The 17002-nt window shown below is 36.8% G+C and overlaps 2 protein-coding genes across 3 annotated transcripts; both read left to right on the top strand.

Moving 5' to 3' along the window:
- The first annotated feature begins 192 nt into the window (after nucleotides 1-192).
- LOC107753925 (keratin, type I cytoskeletal 13-like) lies at nucleotides 193-15196 on the top strand. Of its 2 annotated transcripts, XM_016570216.1 has the most exons (9): nucleotides 193-197; nucleotides 11781-12207; nucleotides 12294-12376; nucleotides 13136-13292; nucleotides 13951-14112; nucleotides 14227-14352; nucleotides 14448-14522; nucleotides 14726-14868; nucleotides 15011-15196. In XM_016570216.1, the coding sequence occupies exons 2-9, from the start codon at nucleotides 11809-11811 to the stop codon at nucleotides 15132-15134; spliced, it is 1269 nt and encodes a 422-aa protein (XP_016425702.1). In that variant the 5' UTR covers nucleotides 193-197; nucleotides 11781-11808; the 3' UTR covers nucleotides 15135-15196. The 2 variants fall into 2 exon arrangements, with proteins under 2 accessions (XP_016425702.1, XP_016425694.1); XM_016570208.1 differs by lacking the exon at nucleotides 193-197 and having other exon boundaries at nucleotides 11748-12207.
- On the top strand, nucleotides 3925-7537 carry LOC107753898 (keratin, type I cytoskeletal 13-like). Its single transcript, XM_016570174.1, has 8 exons — nucleotides 3925-4468; nucleotides 4586-4668; nucleotides 5224-5380; nucleotides 5626-5787; nucleotides 6096-6221; nucleotides 6512-6586; nucleotides 6704-6852; nucleotides 7294-7537. Exons 1-8 carry the CDS (start codon nucleotides 3980-3982, stop codon nucleotides 7427-7429), a joined length of 1377 nt encoding a protein of 458 aa, XP_016425660.1. The 5' UTR covers nucleotides 3925-3979; the 3' UTR covers nucleotides 7430-7537.
- Nucleotides 15197-17002: the final 1806 nt, after the last annotated feature.

Below are 17002 nucleotides of genomic sequence, written 5' to 3' on the forward strand. Positions count from 1 at the left end.
TCAACTGAGAACGCTCTGGTTATTAACCTCTGTTCCCTGAGATAAGGGAATGAGCTTTGCATTGTATGCTAATGGGGAAACTCCTGTTTACTCTGATAATGAAGCCTGATTTGTTCACGTTTGTGTAGCTGCACAAACAAATGGCGCTTCAACCCTCCAAAAGGGGTGGCACCGACTGCTATGTAAGTCAGCTCTGAGTTCCATTTCATCAGAATCTTTCGACTGATAGCGACAGTCATCGACTCGCGTGCAGCCTTATAGTATGGCAGCTTACGCAACGCTCGTTCCCTTATCTCAGGGAACCGATGTTACCAGAGCATTCCCTTTCGAACGGTTTCTCCCATTGCGTTGTATGCTTTTGGGGAATGCATCCAATAGCGCCGTGCAGTAAGCAAGTGCAGAACAAAGCCACTCTGTGAGCCCAGCCCTAGAGCGCCCGTATTGAGGGCTCATGTAAGCATGAGTTAATTATGAGACCCAAGCCACTAGACTGTGGTCCATATAACAAAACCTTCTCCACTCACAGAGGGGATTAGGTAAATTTAAGAGGACAAAATCTGTGCCTGAAGGGCCGAGACGTCCAGGTTCTAAGAGACTGAACCGGGCCGAGTAGAGAGCACCGTAGGCACATAACCGTGTCTTGGTTTGAAGACGACTCTACAGTTGTTAGGCCCAAACTCAAGGCATGAAGCACTGACTGACAGTGCTTGTAAGCTTGATCGATGCTAATGCCAGAAGTAGGGCGACAGGGGCCGTAAGTCGGCTGACTGGAGCGGCTCAAAGGGAGGCCCTCGTAAGGTCATAAGGACTATGGATAAGTCCCATGTCGCCACAGTGTGAGGACGAGGTGGGTTCAACCTCCGAGCTCCCCTCAGAACTTAACGACCAGGTCGTTTTTGCCGACTGACTGGCCAGCCACGAGAGCGTGATTCGCCACGATGGCTGCCGCATATGCTTTGAGCTTGGAAGGGATGCGCCCCTTATTCAGCAGCTCTTGCAGAAAGGTTAACACAGACGACATGTCACAAGAGGACGGGTCTTCGTTCCATGCTGCACACCAGTCAGAAAGACTGACCATTTGAGGGTATAGAGGTGTCTCGTAGATGGGGCCCTGGCTCCTAAATGGCGTTAGTCACTCTCGCGGGGAGTTGTAAAGACTCCCGTCAAGGGGCCAAACATGAAGGCTCCACAGCTTGGACTGTCCAACAACCTTGGGATGCCAAATCATGCCTATCACTTGAGAGAGGAGGTCCTTCATCAATGGTATCGGCCATGGGGCTGCCGACAGCAGCTGCTGAATCAACTCAGGGAACCACATCTGATTCCTCCAGAGTGGGTCCACCAGAAGGACAGAGCACCTGACTTCCCTGACCCGTCTGATGACCTGAGGAAGCAGGGCAATTGGGGGGGGGAAGGCATACAAGCGAACGCTTTGGCTTGGGCCATTCATGGGCCAGAGCATCTTGTTGCTTTGAGTAGTAAATTGGGCAGTGAAAGTTGTCTTCTGAGGCGAAGAGGTCTACCTAGAGGAGGTTGCACTGTGCCCATAAAAGGAGGCACTGAGCCATCCTGCAAGGCGAACGTGACATAAGAAAAATTGTAAATAAGAAAAAAATTATAAAAATAAGAAATGGCGTTCAAAGCCAACTTACAGCACTTATAGCAGTCGGTGCCACCCTTTTTGACGGGTTGAAGAGTTATTTGATCCCGCAGCTACAAACAAATCAGGCTTCAGTATCAGAGTAAACAGGAGTTTCCCCAAAAGCGTACAACACAACAGGAGAGACCGTTCGAAAGGGAACATACATTCATGTCTTCACTATAAGTCACTATTGTATGGCATACATACCCGTTGTCGTCTCTCCAAAATATGCAGGTACTGTGCTGTGATCGAAATTTAATCAGTCCTGCTTGCACTGTGCAGTTAATGACGGGAGGGGGGAGGGCAGTGAAACAGCTACTCCTTGGGGGTGCCCCTGACAAGGTGGGATTAGCATTCGTCAAAATCATGTTGTTTTAATTAATAAATAAATAAATAGATTACATTTTTTTTATAACATTTTCTATCATTTGTTGAATTATGAAAAACGTGTTTAGAATAGTATCATTGTTTTAGACTTTGAATTACTTTAAAATTGTAAACCTTTTGATTATTGGTAATAAAATATAGCATTCCTAGTGTGTACACTTGGTTGTTGGACACAATAAAGAGTGCATTATGGATATACAATAGTGAACCATATTTGGGGAATTAATTTATTCACTCAGAACAACATTCAGACAACACTATACATGGAAACTTCTGAACAGAGTTTATGACTTGTTGAACATATAATAGGGAGAGGTAACAAAAAAAGGCAGGGGTCAGACACTAAATTCCTGCAGCTCAAGCATGAACTCTACATTTTTTTAATTAGGGCACACACTTTCTATGGCTATTAATGAACATGAAATCGAGTATAAATACTGACAATGCTGTATTAAATTTTCTTAATTACTATTATTACTGAATAATCTTAATTTGAGTTTTAAAAACTGGATTCACGGTATCATCAATCAAATGTCCATTCAATTTTTTTTTTATACTAAATATCCATCCATTGAACACTTTTGTGGTGAACTAGAGGCAAACAATACTTTCTATGTTAATGAACATGAAATCGAGTATAAATACTGACAATGCTGTATTAAATTTTCTTAATTACTATTATTACTGAATAATCTTAATTTGAGTTTTAAAAACTGGATTCACGGTATCATCAATCAAATGTCCATTCAAATTTTTTTTTTATACTAAATATCCATCCATTGAACACTTTTGTGGTGAACTAGAGGCAAACAATAACTAATAAAATGTAACATGAATATCTTGGTAATACAGAGATCTGTTCTTCAGCTCAACAGCCTAAGGGAGGAATTTAAAGTGAAGCTGAACTTGGTGGGAAACATCCTGCTTCATTGTGTAGCGCACACAGGTACATGCACAAACTTGAGTTGTTTCAAACAAGCATCCACTTTTATTGCCCCTTTATAGTAAAATTGTTACGTAATAAGTCGCTGTAGGCAAATCTTAAATTGACAATGAGATCAGCACACCTCCATGTAGTTTCATATCTTGTCCAGTTTTATCCTTTTGCCCTTTGATAAGACTTTCTGTAGTCAAACTTGCTTCTTTCAACACAGCTACATCACTTGCATGATGCAACTGGTGTTCAAATTCTGTAGTGAGCTTTTTGTGGCTCAGATTTTAGAGTAACAATCAGTTTTAAATGAGTACATCATTAAAGGAATAATTCACCCCAAAATTCTGTCATCATTAACTACCTCAAGTTTTTCCAAGCCTGTATGTTTCTTTCGTCTGCTGGACACAATAGGAGATATTTTGAAGAATGTGAGTAACCACACAGTTTCTGGTCCCCATTGACTTCCATATCAAAAAGTCATTGGGCACTATAAACTGTTTGGTTATCCACATTCTTCAAAATATCTTCTATTGTGTTCAGCGTAAGAAAGAAACTTGAGGGTTAGTAAATAATGACAGAATTTTCATTCTTGGGTGTACTATACCTTTGAGTTAACATTTAACAGGCTATAAGGGTGTTTTAGATTAGAATACTCAAGTTTTAGAGTGCTTAACTACAGTAAAACCAGCAGTGAAAAACAAGAAACATCCACAAATGTGTGAACATGTACAAAGCTGCTCTCATCTGAGAAAAGTTTGGAGGAGGAATGCAAGCTTCTATCTTACTTACTTCAGGGGCCGATCAATCAACCAATCTTAACTCTTAGCATCACCTTTCACTTCAGGTGATTTAAGTTGACAGAATTCCTTGGTGTCAGCAAGTTTTTGATGAAGTGATGTCAACACGTCCTCCTTTGTAAGCGTCAGTCTCAGTTCCAGCACATATAAGGACCCTGAGTTGCTCTATTGTACTCACTCTCCAGCCAGAGCAGAGTAAGACCACAAACCACCGTCCACATGGCTACCACCTTCTCCAGCGGCAGCTTCATTTCCAGCAGATCCTCAATGGGATCCTCACGCTTCTCCTCTGCAGGTGGAGGAGGTGGCCGCATCAGCACCATGAGGGCTGGCAGCGTGTACGGAGGCGCAGGAGGTTCAGGGGTCCGTATCTCCAGTGCCTCTCGCTCCATGGCCTCAGCAGGTTCAGGAAGTGGCTTTGGCTTTGGTGCTGCAGGAGGTGCTGGTTCAGGATTCGGTGGTGCTGCAGCTGGAGGAGGATTCAGCGTCAGTGGTGGAGCAGATGACAGCATCATTGGCAATGAAAAGCTCACCATGCATAATCTCAATGACCGTCTGGCTGCTTACCTAGAGAAGGTCCACTCCCTTGAAAAGGCCAACGCTGACCTTGAGTTGAAGATACGCCAATTCCTTGATAACAGAATCTCTACTGGTGCTACTCATAACTACTCTGCCTTCGAAGCTACTATCGGTGACCTCCAGGCTAAAGTAAGTCTAACTAGGTAGATACTTTGTGGTTACTGCTGTGGTTACTAATAATTTTCATTACCATGAAATAAGTAAAAAATAAAATAAAATAAAACAATGTTTACTTTTTGTTCGCAGATCTTGAGCGCCATGCATGAAAAGAACACAGTCCACCTCAGCATTGACAATACCAGCTTGGCTGCAGATGACTTCAGAATGAAGTAATATTTATTTCATTTTTTTAATGTTTTTTTTCCCCCCCATTAAATTTGTATAGAATATATGCTGTGGAAAAGTACATAAATTATAGAAAAACATCAACAAATAACTGCACAACTAATTTGCAAATCGGCTTTTAGGTAATGTTTTTTTACATTATTTTAAAAATTAAAGTAATGTTAATAATCCATTAGTCACACCAAATGACCTTTTAAAGGGATGTTCAGCCCAAAATAAAAATTCTGTCATCATTTACTCACCCTCCACTTGTTCCAAATCTGTATGAGTTTCTTTATTCTGCTGAACACAGAAGAACATATTTTGAAAAATGTTGATGATTGACAGTTGATGATAGCCATTGACTTCCATAGTATTTTTTTTTTCATACAATGGAGGTCAATGGCTACCATCAACTGTTTGGTTACCAACATTCCTCAAAATACCTTTAACTAGTAATGAACTAGTAAAACTAGTGGGGGAAAACAGCCAATCATAGCAACAAAAATCTTCATGTTGGTGAAGAAAAAGAACTTGTAATGTTCCTTTCTATTGGACAGATATGAGAACGAGCTGGCAATGCGTCAGTCTGTGGAAGCCGACATCGCAGGGTTGAAAAATGTTCTCAGCGAGCTCAACATGAGTCATAATGACCTCAACCTGCAGATCGAAGGGCTCACCGAGGAGCTGGTCTACATAAAGAAGAATCACGAGGAGGTAGTAAATCATTGCAAAACCTTCAGAATGAAGTAAAGCAAGTTTAAGACACAATATGTATGCTACGAACTGTTCCAGTTAAACATTTTAGACAGGAGGTCAGGTCACGTAAGGTGCTTTATAGCTTTAAGCTCTAGATGTCACTGTTTTGTGACATATTTCCATACCATGACATTTGAAGGCAAGAATGAACAGGCGGTGATGGGAAGATGGACATCTGAAAATCATATATGCTATATCTTTAGGACCTCTTGACATCTCGTGATCAGATGAGTGGACAGGTCAATGTGGAGGTCGATGCCGCACCACAGGAAGACCTCATCAAAATTCTAGCTGAGATGCGTGAGCACTACGAAACAGTCGTAGCCAAAAGCCAGAGAGACCTTGAAGGCTGGTTCCAGCAGAAGGTTAGTTCAGTCCAGAACTTCACTCTGTATATGACAAACACAACACACAGTCAAAAATGTTGGAATTAAAATAATAAAGATGGTCCGATTAATAGTTCAAGAAAGAAAAGGAAAAAATCTATACAGAAATTAAAACAAATGAAAAAATATTTGAACAGATCTAGCAAAGATGACATGTTTTGGAAAGGAGTAGTATGTATATCTCATAAGTCTAAAACATTGTCACAGCTAACCCTATGTTGGGTTTATACATGTATTAAATGAAACACATCGTTTTATGCAATCATTTTTAAACACTTCCTTTGCAGTCCGAGACCTTGAAACAAGAGGTGGTAACAAGCACAGAGACCTTGCAGATTTCGAAAACCGAGGTCAACACAGTGAAGAGCACAGTACAGTCCCTGGAGGTGGAGCTTCAGTCTCTCCTTGCCATGGTGCGTATGTGCAGAAGAAATGTACAGTGGACCCAAAAACTATTTGGACCCTTAAAAAATGCATGCCAATTGGTTTGATTGGTTTTATTATCTAATGGGGTGCGGTGAAAACAAGACCAATCAAACAAGTTGGCACACAATTTTCAAGCAAAATGTTTCACATAAAATAAATTTGTTACATTCAAAACCATTTAAAAGTAAGAAAAAGTGTTTGGACACTTTAAAATTGATAGAAAATGTACTATTTTGGTCATTGCTAACATGTTTCTCTCAATATCCCCACCTCACAGAAATCATCCATGGAAAGCACCCTGAGCGAGACTCAGAATCGCTACGCCCTGAAGCTGTCTGGCTACCAGGCACAGGTGAGAGTTCCTCAGCATAAGACTATGAATCTCATAAATCTTACAGACAGATCTCTTACTGTAGCCATTTTAAAATGGCCTGTGTTGGGGTTCTCTCTTCTCCCCTCGGGCTTGTAGGTGAGTGGAATGGAGGGTCAACTGGTGCAGCTTCGTGGCGACCTGGAGCGCCAGAGTCAAGAGTACCAGATGCTTCTGGACATCAAGACCAGACTGGAGATGGAGATTGCAGAGTACAGGAGACTGCTAGATGCAGAAGCCAGCGGCAGGTAAATCACAGAGCATGTTTATATAGAAATAAAACAAGCAGTTTACATGCTTTGCTCCATAGTTATTGGAAAATTCTTGAATACATGCAGACTGAGTAACATTCTTTTCCTGCTATGCTCTCTCTCTCTATATATATATACCGGTATATATATTAAAAAAACGATATAATGAACTTATTATTCTTCGTATTATAAACAACTATTCTTATTCTAATAATTGCAAACATCACATGAAAGTGCATACCAGAAGTCTGTAGTGCAAAAATAGTTCTTTCATGGAGTTGCTGTGAAAATGCCCTTGGGAATCTTTATTTTTTAAAGGAGTAGCTAGTTAGTTTGGGGTTCTGTGGAAGTTTGTGGTTTAAAGCTTGAAAACCACATTTGTAGTACAAGTGAAGCTTTGCAAGTTTAACTGGTTGGGTATTTTTTGTTTCCAAACAGCCTCACAATCTCAGGCAACTCTGGCTCCAGCTCCTCCTCCAGTTCGATCACTACCACCAAATCAGCAGTGATCACTGTTGTGGAAGAGGTGGTTGATGGTGGGACGGGGGTTTCTTCAACATCCCTTGTTAAGTGAAGCGCAGTCGTGTTGGTTGGAGAACAGAGTTGTAGCTCTTCTCATGCTGTCAAAATACGGTGGTTGTCTTTGAGCATTTGCAACAATAAAACTAATGTCAAAGACAAATTGTGTGTGGTTACATCATCTATTCTACATGGATGCAATTTAGAGATTTTTCACTTAAAGTGACCAGTAGTCCAAAGAGGGTATATTAGCATTAGTATTTTAAACAAATAGTTTACCCTCAAATGAAAATGTACTGAAAATGTACTTCCTCTCATGCCATCCAACATGTAGATGAGTTTGTTTCATCATCAGAACAGATTTGGAGAAACCAATTAATCCTCTGCAGTGAATGGGTGCCGTCAGAATGAGAGCCAAAACAACTGATATAAAAATCACAATAATCCACAAGTAATCCACACAACTGAAAACAAATCTAGCATTAATAAGTTTTAACTTTAAAAGGTTTATTCCAGCTCAAATATAAGCCCTCTATACATAATATTGTTTTCTCCAAGCGAGAAAGTTGTCTGAATCAGGAAAGAAATGTGCACAGATAAAGCCGTTTACAAACAAAAACAGTTCTAAACAAATATGCTGGTAGATTTTGATGTGAGAGGATAGGCAGGACTTTTCACGGTTTGAAGTTAATATGCCTTAATGATGGATTTATTTATTACAAACATACAGCTTTTCATATCACAAGACTATTTTGATGTCCTGCAGTGGTGTGGATTACTTGTGGATTATTGTGATGTTTTTATCAGCTGTTTGGACTCTCATTCTGACGGCACCCATTCACTGCAGAGGATCCATTGCTGAGCAAGTGATGTAATGCTAAATATCTCCAGATCTGTTCAAATGAAGAAACAAATTCATTTACACCTTTTATGGCATGAGAATTAGTAAATTTTCAGCAAATTTTCATTTGGAGGTATTCCTTTAACTTGTTACCAATGCGCATCATTAAACATCTCCAATCCCAATCCAACCACATCCTCAAATAAATCCAGGTGAGAAACATTTACATTACATTAAGTGTATAATGTTTTCAAACGACTGCTTCTCAAATAAAGCTGACTGTTTTTACTTTGTCAAATAGTTTTAAACCACACATAGCGGACAAACAACATTATGAGCTAGGTTAGCATATGTATCAGTACACAAACTATGTAAGCAAGTTACAAAAGAATATACCCTTAACGGACCAGTTTAGCAACACACTTGCACGGATGACAGCATCTGCTGCCTGAATAAATATGAATGTGAATGAACGAAAACTAATGGTAGTGAGAGTAAACATTCATTTCAAGCAGGAATGACAAATCTCACGTTCATGTGTTTTGACGGTCCACCCAAGAAGGCCTGTGCAAAACCTGGAGAAATCTATCCATTAACATTCTCAATCCTATTCATCTTACTGGCATTTCTCACCTGTAGGAGACCTCCAAAAAGCTGCCATGGATAAAACATCAACTATAATATGTGACCCTGGATCACAAAACCAGTCATAAGGGTCAATTTTTCGAAATTGAGATTTATACATCATATAAAATACTTTCGATTTATACATTGCTCGCAAAACATTTCATTACAATATGCAGCTACTTCTGAATGGCTGTCAATAGAGAAATATGCCTTTTGTCCACAGAATGGTACTAAACCAGCAACAACCAGAATGGTTTAGACATTTATGCATGGCTAATCATGACTTTTTCCATGGAATTGCTTTTCATATATATATATATATATATATATACAGTATATATACAGGTGCATCTCAATAAAGTCCTCATGATCCTTCAGAAATCATTCTAATCATTCAGAAATATGCTGATTTAATGCTCAAGAAATATTTATTATTATCAATGTTGAAAACAATTATGCTGCTTAATATTTTCGTGAAAACTGTGATTCATTTTTTAATGATACTCTTTGAAAGTGGAAATAGAAATCTTTTGTAACATTACAATTGTATTTAATACAATTTTTTAAAGGTATTAATACAGACACCAAACTTTTAAACCTTATTTATGTTTAACTTTATTTAAAGGGGTCCTATTATGCTTTTTCAACTTCAGTTAGTCTGTAATGTTGCTGTTTGAACATAAAAAAGATCTGCAAAGTTACAAAGCTCAAAGTTTTTTCCCATTTAATTTTATACATACATACATACATACATATATATATAATTAAATGGGGAAAAATGACTTCTTGGTTTTTATTTGTTCTTAGTTAGCTGGTCTTTTTCTTTGTTTGTTTGTTTAAAATATATATTTAAAAAATCCTATAACAAGCTAAATGTATTAAGAAAATATTTTACAATGCAAAATACATTAACGCTTTTCAGAGAATATATTTTTAAAGTGTATTTTGATTTTTTTTCACGTTAAAGGATAAACGAGTTACAAACATAGAAAAACAAGGCAAAATTCAATAAGATACAATCTATGAAAACAAGTTTTAATATCTTGCACAGTTTTGCTTGTCAATGACACATCTTGTTTCAAGGGTCTTAAGATATTTTAACTGAAAAACAAGACAAAAATATGACATTTTTGACATTTAGTACTATTCACAGGGCTAACAATGACTCAGTGAAGCAATAATATTAATCACAGATTCTACCAAAGTGTTAGCATTAGTCACACCATCACAATTACTCACTTTAAGTCATAGTATCGACTTAAAAGATCAAACTGACTACACTAAAGTAACAATGTTATTCAAACCGACTGCAATGAGTTCACCTCGAGACGAGAAGAGAAGAGAAGAGAAGAGAAGAGAAGAGAAGAGAAGAGAAGGGTCAGTATTGGGTCAGTATAGGGTCATAGTGGACAATGAAAATGCTGTAAGATCTTGGCAAATCACTTCTGCTGTGTTTCAAAAGCACCTAAAAGGTCAAACTGGAATGAAAGACATGTCACTTACTACTAAAATAACAAGCGGCAAACAAACAGATCTGGTTATTCTTCCGATGAACCTGCTTTGATAAACCTCACCTTTCCATCATAATTCTGCTGTACATACAGAAACCGCAAATGTCAAACACATCAACAGCAGAAGTGTTTTCAGCCCAGCCCAGCCCATAAAAGAAACGTTGTTTGGTCAGTAAGCAGAATTCATTTTTGTGGTAACACGCCTGTGGAGGAGGCAATGAAAGGTCTTACTGAAAATGATTGCTACTAACACGTCACATGTTTCTAGGATCTCTTTTCATGAAAACTAATGTTGTGCTGGATTCTCTACACAGGAATTGTTTTTCTAAAATTGTTAACAATTTGTAAGTCTCCACACAGGCAAAATAACTAAGAAAAAGGAAAGAGAACAGCATAATGCATAATTACCAATAAAAAAATAAGTGAAGAGAAAAAGTGTTTTGCAAAACCATCCTGTGTTATAATTTACCTTCATTCCCTCAATGCAGAAAAAAAAACAATCTGTATTGTCTTGTTTTCCAGTAAATATCTTAAACATCTTAAAAACAAGATGCATTTACTTTTTGGGGTAGGTAAGATTTTTAAAAATGTTCTAAATGTTTAAAAACTACATTTATTTGATCAAAAAAATAAATAAAAAAACGTAATATTGTGAAATATTATTAAATATTTAATATAAATAACAGCTTTCTATTTTTATATTTTAAGATGTAATTTATTCCTGTGATGCAAAGCTGAATTTTCAGCATCATTACTCCAGTCTTCAGTGTCACATGATCCTTCAGAAATCATTCTAATATGCTGATTTGTGTTTATTATCTTCTTATAATATGCTATAATCGATATATTATCATATATCAGTGATTACTGTTGAAAACAGTTGTGCTGAATCATATTTTAGCAAAAACACACAATTCTTTAATGTATAGAAAGTTCAAAAGAACAGAACGTATTCGAAACAGAATTGTTTAATGTCACGTTTAAACAATTTAAACCATCCTTGCTGAACATTAAAAACAAAATTTAGAGAAGTTTATATATGCTTACATGAAGAAACTACCAGAATACCAAAAGCAATATATCAATGTAAACTATAAACAAGTCTTAATATCCCCTCAAATTTATTGTTTTCAAGCATTTGTATGTATGTATGTATGTATGTATGTATTACTAGAAAACAAGAAAAACAGAATCAAAAATTCGTATTTGTGGATAAAAAAAAACAACAACCAGAAACAGAAAGATTTGCAAAGCAGTGCCTTTTATCCTACATTTCACCTTAGGTGTGACCTTTAAGGTCGCTGGAATCGTTCCAGCGCATGCAGTGAGATGACATTTACGAAATTCCAGGTATTGTGTCTTGTATTCAAATTCACTCTATAAAAGAAGCCGGCGTTCTCCTTCCTTCATTTACTGACCTGTCAGAGCAGACGCAGACAGAAAGTCTCAGTCAGCATGGCTTCCTCCTACTCCACCCGCAGCAGCTACATGTCCTCCAGCGGCTCCATGCGCATGTCCACGTCTAGCGTGGGAAGCAGCCGTGTGAGCAAAGTGAGGGCCGGGAGCGTGTACGGCGGCGCAGGAGGTTCAGGGGTCCGTATCTCCAAGGCCACTCACTCTGTTGGAGGTTTCAGCATGTCAGGATCGGCAGACAACAGCATCATTGGCAATGAGAAACTCACCATGCAGAGCCTCAATGACCGTCTGGCTACTTACCTGGTCAAAGTGCGCTCACTGGAGAAGGCCAACGCTGATCTGGAGCTGAAGATCCGCCAGTTCCTAGATGGCAAAGCCTCCCCTGTTGCACGTGACTACAGCACCTACTTTGTCACCATACAGGATCTTCAGGCTAAGGTATATTATGTTTTTCAGGATTACATGCTATAAAATATCCTAAATATGGAGCAAAAAAGGAAATATATGTTGATTTATATGTCCAGATCATGGCATCCATTCAGATGAAGGGTGGAATCCATCTCAGCATTGACAACACCAGCCTGGCCATTAATGATTTCAAAATCAAGTTAGTCTTTTCAGCAGATTTAGAATGTTTTTAGTCCACAGCAATGGAAATCTAGGCTTTTTTTATTGATTGATTGATTGATTAAAGATCCAAACAATATAATTAGTACATTTTTTATAGAAAAATGCAAAACAGCAGCACTTGTGGTCTCCAGAGTTATTATAGTTAACTAAAAATAAAACTATTAAACTAAACTAAACTATAAAACTAAAACTATTTACAAAAAAATACTGTTTCATAAAATTAAATGGAAATATTAAAAAAACAGTAATAAGATTTGTTTCAGCATTTCTCATTTTCATTTAGTTTAACTTGTAAAAATGTACTTAAATAACCAAAAGTAAAACTAACAATTACTGGAAAGTATAAAAACGTATAAAAATGACAAAAGCAAAACAAAATTACTAAAACATTTCAATATAAAAATACAAATTAATATACAATTAAATTAATATTAAAATATTAAAATAAAAACTAAAAACATATTAATGAAAACTATAATAGTATTTCAAAATGATACTTGAATAACAGTTGTGGTCATAAATAACATTATCTCTGTGACCATATCAATTACAATATTGTTTGAATTGTTAATTGTTTTGCAAATAAATCATTTATAAAAATTATAACAAGCTTTGTATTCAATAATATGAGTGTTGCATTGAATTAGTTTGGAGGTGGACACCTTGCAGTAAACTGACTTGTGTCCAGTCTGTGTCCAGTCAATGTGAGTGTTTTTAAAGAACATGTTTCTGACAGATATGAAACCGAGCTGGCCATGCGTCAGTCAGTGGAAGCAGACATTGCCGGCCTGAAGAGGGTGCTTGATGAGCTCATCATCATCAGAAAAGACCTCACCATGCAGATCGAAGGGCTGAAGGAGGAGCTGGTCTATCTGAAGAAGAATCATGAGGAGGTGCATAATGATTCTGTGTGGAAATTTATAATATAGTAGTAGAATAAGTTATTTGAGTAAAATAATCTGTCAATTAGCGTTCAAATCTAAATCTATACTATGTTGTTACACTGCAAATATATAATTAATATGTATGTGTGTATATATATATATATATATAAATACATACACACACTAAAAAATGCTGCTCTCTGCTTGTTTCAACCCAACTTTGGGTCAAATATGGACTAACCCAACTTTTTGGTTAAAGGGGTCATATGATGCGATTTCAAGTTTTCCTTTCTCTTTGGAGTGTTACAAACTGTTTGTGAATAGATAAGATCCCTAAAGTTGCAAAGACTAAAGTCTCAAATCCAAAGAGATATAATTTAAGAATTTTACCCAACAGTTGGGTTAGTCCATATTTGACCCAAAGTTGGGTTGAAACAACCCAGCATTTTTTTCTGAAAACACATCTTAATATTGTATACAGCTTTGCTGATCAAGTGAAATTTGAGATACATATTGAGGCAGATATTTCCATACATTTTACTGGAAAAACAGTGGCTCAAATAATTTTGTATGATTTAAGTATTCTAAAGTGCTGTTAAATATGACAATGTTTACCAGTGAGGTTACCTGAGAATTGACATGAATATGTATTGACACATATCCTTAGGATCTCTTGGTCACACGTGCACAAATGAGTGGACAGGTTCACGTCGAGGTCGATGCAGCTCCACAGCACGATCTCACCAAGATCCTGGCAGAAATCCGTGAGCACTATGAAGCAGTTACAGCGAAGAACCAAAGAGATCTGGAGCAATGGTTCAAGACAAAGGTGAGATTTATCAAAACATACAGGGACAGAAGCCTTTTAATGTGCTTTTCATGACCAAATGGCATGAGACCGCTTGTTTTAACTCATATAATCTCTCTGTACTTTTTATTTCAGACAGAAACTCTGAAACAAGTTGTTGTCACCAGCACTACAGACCTGACAACATCTCGCACTGAAGTCAATTCAGTCAAATCCAGACTACAGGCTTTGGAAATCGAACTCCAGTCCCTCTTAGCCATGGTCGGTGATTCATAATTGCCAGTTTTTGTGGCACTGACTTGTATTAGTATTTTAATATGACTTTATTCTGAATTTGCATGTTCGTATTACTGTAGAAAGCATCTATGGAGGCCACATTGACTGAAACAAAGAATCGTTATTCCGTAAAGATGTCTGGCTACCAACATCAGGTGAGTAGATTTGCAATTACCGAAACTGATATAAAATTAACATTTTGTTATCATTTACTCGCTCTCATGTCATTCCAAACCTGTATGACTTTCTTTTCTCTGTGGAACACAACACGATGTTATTCAGTACATCTTAAGAATGTAAGATACAGGGAACAAAAGTTTTAAAGCAACAAAACAATTAATTTTTTTGGCACACCCAGGTCACCATCCTGGAAGAGCAGATTGTCCAACTCCATGGCGATCTGGAGCGCCAGCGTCAGGAGTACCAGATACTCCTGGACATCAAGACCAGACTGGAGCTGGAGATCACCGAGTACAGGAGACTGCTGGACGGAGAAGCCACGTGAGTTTATTTGTTCTCTGTCATTCAAGTTCAGTTCATTCAAAAAGCAGTTAAAACATCCCAGGAACACATTATTATTATTATTGTTATTATATTGAGAGTTTAAAATGAGAGCCCCATAACTGTTATTGTCCTTCTACAGTGTCAAAACAACCTCCAGTTCCAGCTCGAGGACTAAAGTCATCACAGTCGTGGAAGAGGTTGTAGATGGAAAAGTGGTCTCCACCTCCACGTCCTCAACCATGTCTGGCAGGCGCATAGTTTGATTGGCTGTAATACCCGTTTGTGTTTGCAGCATGCACAAAACTGGAAACCAAATAAAACAATAAAACAGCATTTAAACACTATTCTGATGGAGTTTTTTTATTTATTTTTTTTATTGTGCATATTCAGTTGAACTACTTAAACTTAAAAGTGGGATTACATTTTGAATAGGGCTGGGTAAAAAATATCGATATCTCGATAATAATCGATTCTCATTTTTACGGAACGATATCGATTCTTAAATCCCAAGAATCGATTAGTCTAGCCTGTTTTCAGTTAATGGATTATTTTTTTTATTGTGCATATTCAGTTGAACTACTTAAACTTAAAATTGGGATTACATTTTGAATAGAGCTGGGTAAAAAATATCGATATCTCGATAATAATCGATTCTCATTTTTACGGAACGATATCGATTCTTAAATCCCAAGAATCGATTAGTCTAGCCTGTTTTCAGTTAATGGATGTAACATTGAAGGGCACTTTCCATCCAATATATAGCAATACGCATTGTGCTTTGGTACTTTTAATATGAAACAAAGTCTCAGATTTCAAATTCTGTCCAATGTATTGCAGTATTACAATAAATGCCGTTTTGGCGCTGTTTAATGTGGAGGGACAGATCGCTGTAGGCTTCAGTTCAATAAAAGCGGCAGCGTGAGGCGCACGTGAACTAATCATCTCCTCCACATTAATACCAGTTTCAGCACAAAATAAACATGACTAAACATCCGAATGTAAGTTAAAAGAAAGAGTACAACTTTACAATCCGTATCCTGTCTCATGTAATCGCTCAATCTGTGTTTCAGCCGCACGCAAAGACATCAATATAACAGCTTGTAAACAAAGTCGCGTAACGTCACATTTACCTCAGAAAAACATATTCGGTGACCATAAACTCATTAGTAAGCTAGACAAATAAACTAGAGAGAGGGGCATTTTGCTAAATATATGCACCATATAACATTCATTATAAATTTGACTGTTCTTCAATGTTTAATTTATGTTTGAATAAACCCATCATTTTATGACGGCCACCATTGTGTTTATATAAAAAAACAAAAAACAAATTGAAGTAGAAATATTATGTAATTGTAACTTTATTATTTTAAAAACTTCATTAAGCGAAATTTTAACAAATCAGTTAATTTTAACCTTCAATATTATAATAATGTAGTAGCAACTGACTCTCATGTATATTTTACAGCATTAGCCTAGTTGAGAGATTTTTTTTCATTGAGTACTGTACCTGATATATATCCAAAATAATCGATATTGAATCGAATCGGTAATCGAATCGCAAGCTTGTGAATGAGAATCGAATCGAATCGTGAAATGTGTCAAAACCCAGCCCTAATTTTGAATAATAATATTAATAATAAATAGTAAGTTATTCAAAAATATTAATAAATTGAATACAACTGTTTTGTTAAATAATGCAATTTTACTCTGCTGAAAAAAATGATTACTTTTAAATTACCATTATTTGATTATTAATTTAACTTTTTTTGCATATCTATATCAAAGGAAGCCAGTAGGCTATAATTAATAATCTTATTTTTAATTTCTATTATCATTTACTTTTTTATGATAATAGAATAAAATTCTGACAAATTGCACATTTTTAAATAAGTAATAAGAAGCTTTTAAATACGTAATAAGAAGTATGTATTATTTTGATTTAAAATGGCTTTAGTACATAATATATTGGGAAATGGTAATGGCATTTACTGTTTTTTTTTTAATTATTATTCTTACACTTTTGTCACATCTTCATTGCATCCAACAATCCACTAGACTAGGCTCTATGGAGGACCAAAGTACTCTAAATGAGATAATTCAATAAATAATGAATTCAATAAAACAACAA

This window comes from Sinocyclocheilus rhinocerous, unplaced genomic scaffold, assembly GCF_001515625.1.
Source record: "Sinocyclocheilus rhinocerous isolate Xijiao unplaced genomic scaffold, SAMN03320098_v1.1 scaffold612, whole genome shotgun sequence".
Lineage (NCBI taxonomy): Eukaryota > Metazoa > Chordata > Actinopteri > Cypriniformes > Cyprinidae > Sinocyclocheilus > Sinocyclocheilus rhinocerous.

Bases quoted from the DNA above. Each gene is read 5' to 3' on its own strand.
- LOC107753925 (XM_016570216.1), top strand. From the start codon at position 11,809: ATGGCTTCCTCCTACTCCACCCGCAGCAGCTACATGTCCTCCAGCGGC. The intron at 12,377-13,135 runs GTTAGTCTTTTC...TGTTTCTGACAG, and splicing joins ATTAATGATTTCAAAATCAA to ATATGAAACCGAGCTGGCCA. The intron at 13,293-13,950 runs GTGCATAATGAT...ACATATCCTTAG, and splicing joins TGAAGAAGAATCATGAGGAG to GATCTCTTGGTCACACGTGC.
- LOC107753898 (XM_016570174.1), top strand. From the start codon at position 3,980: ATGGCTACCACCTTCTCCAGCGGCAGCTTCATTTCCAGCAGATCCTCA. The intron at 4,469-4,585 runs GTAAGTCTAACT...TTTTGTTCGCAG, and splicing joins TCGGTGACCTCCAGGCTAAA to ATCTTGAGCGCCATGCATGA. The intron at 6,222-6,511 runs GTGCGTATGTGC...CCCACCTCACAG, and splicing joins TTCAGTCTCTCCTTGCCATG to AAATCATCCATGGAAAGCAC.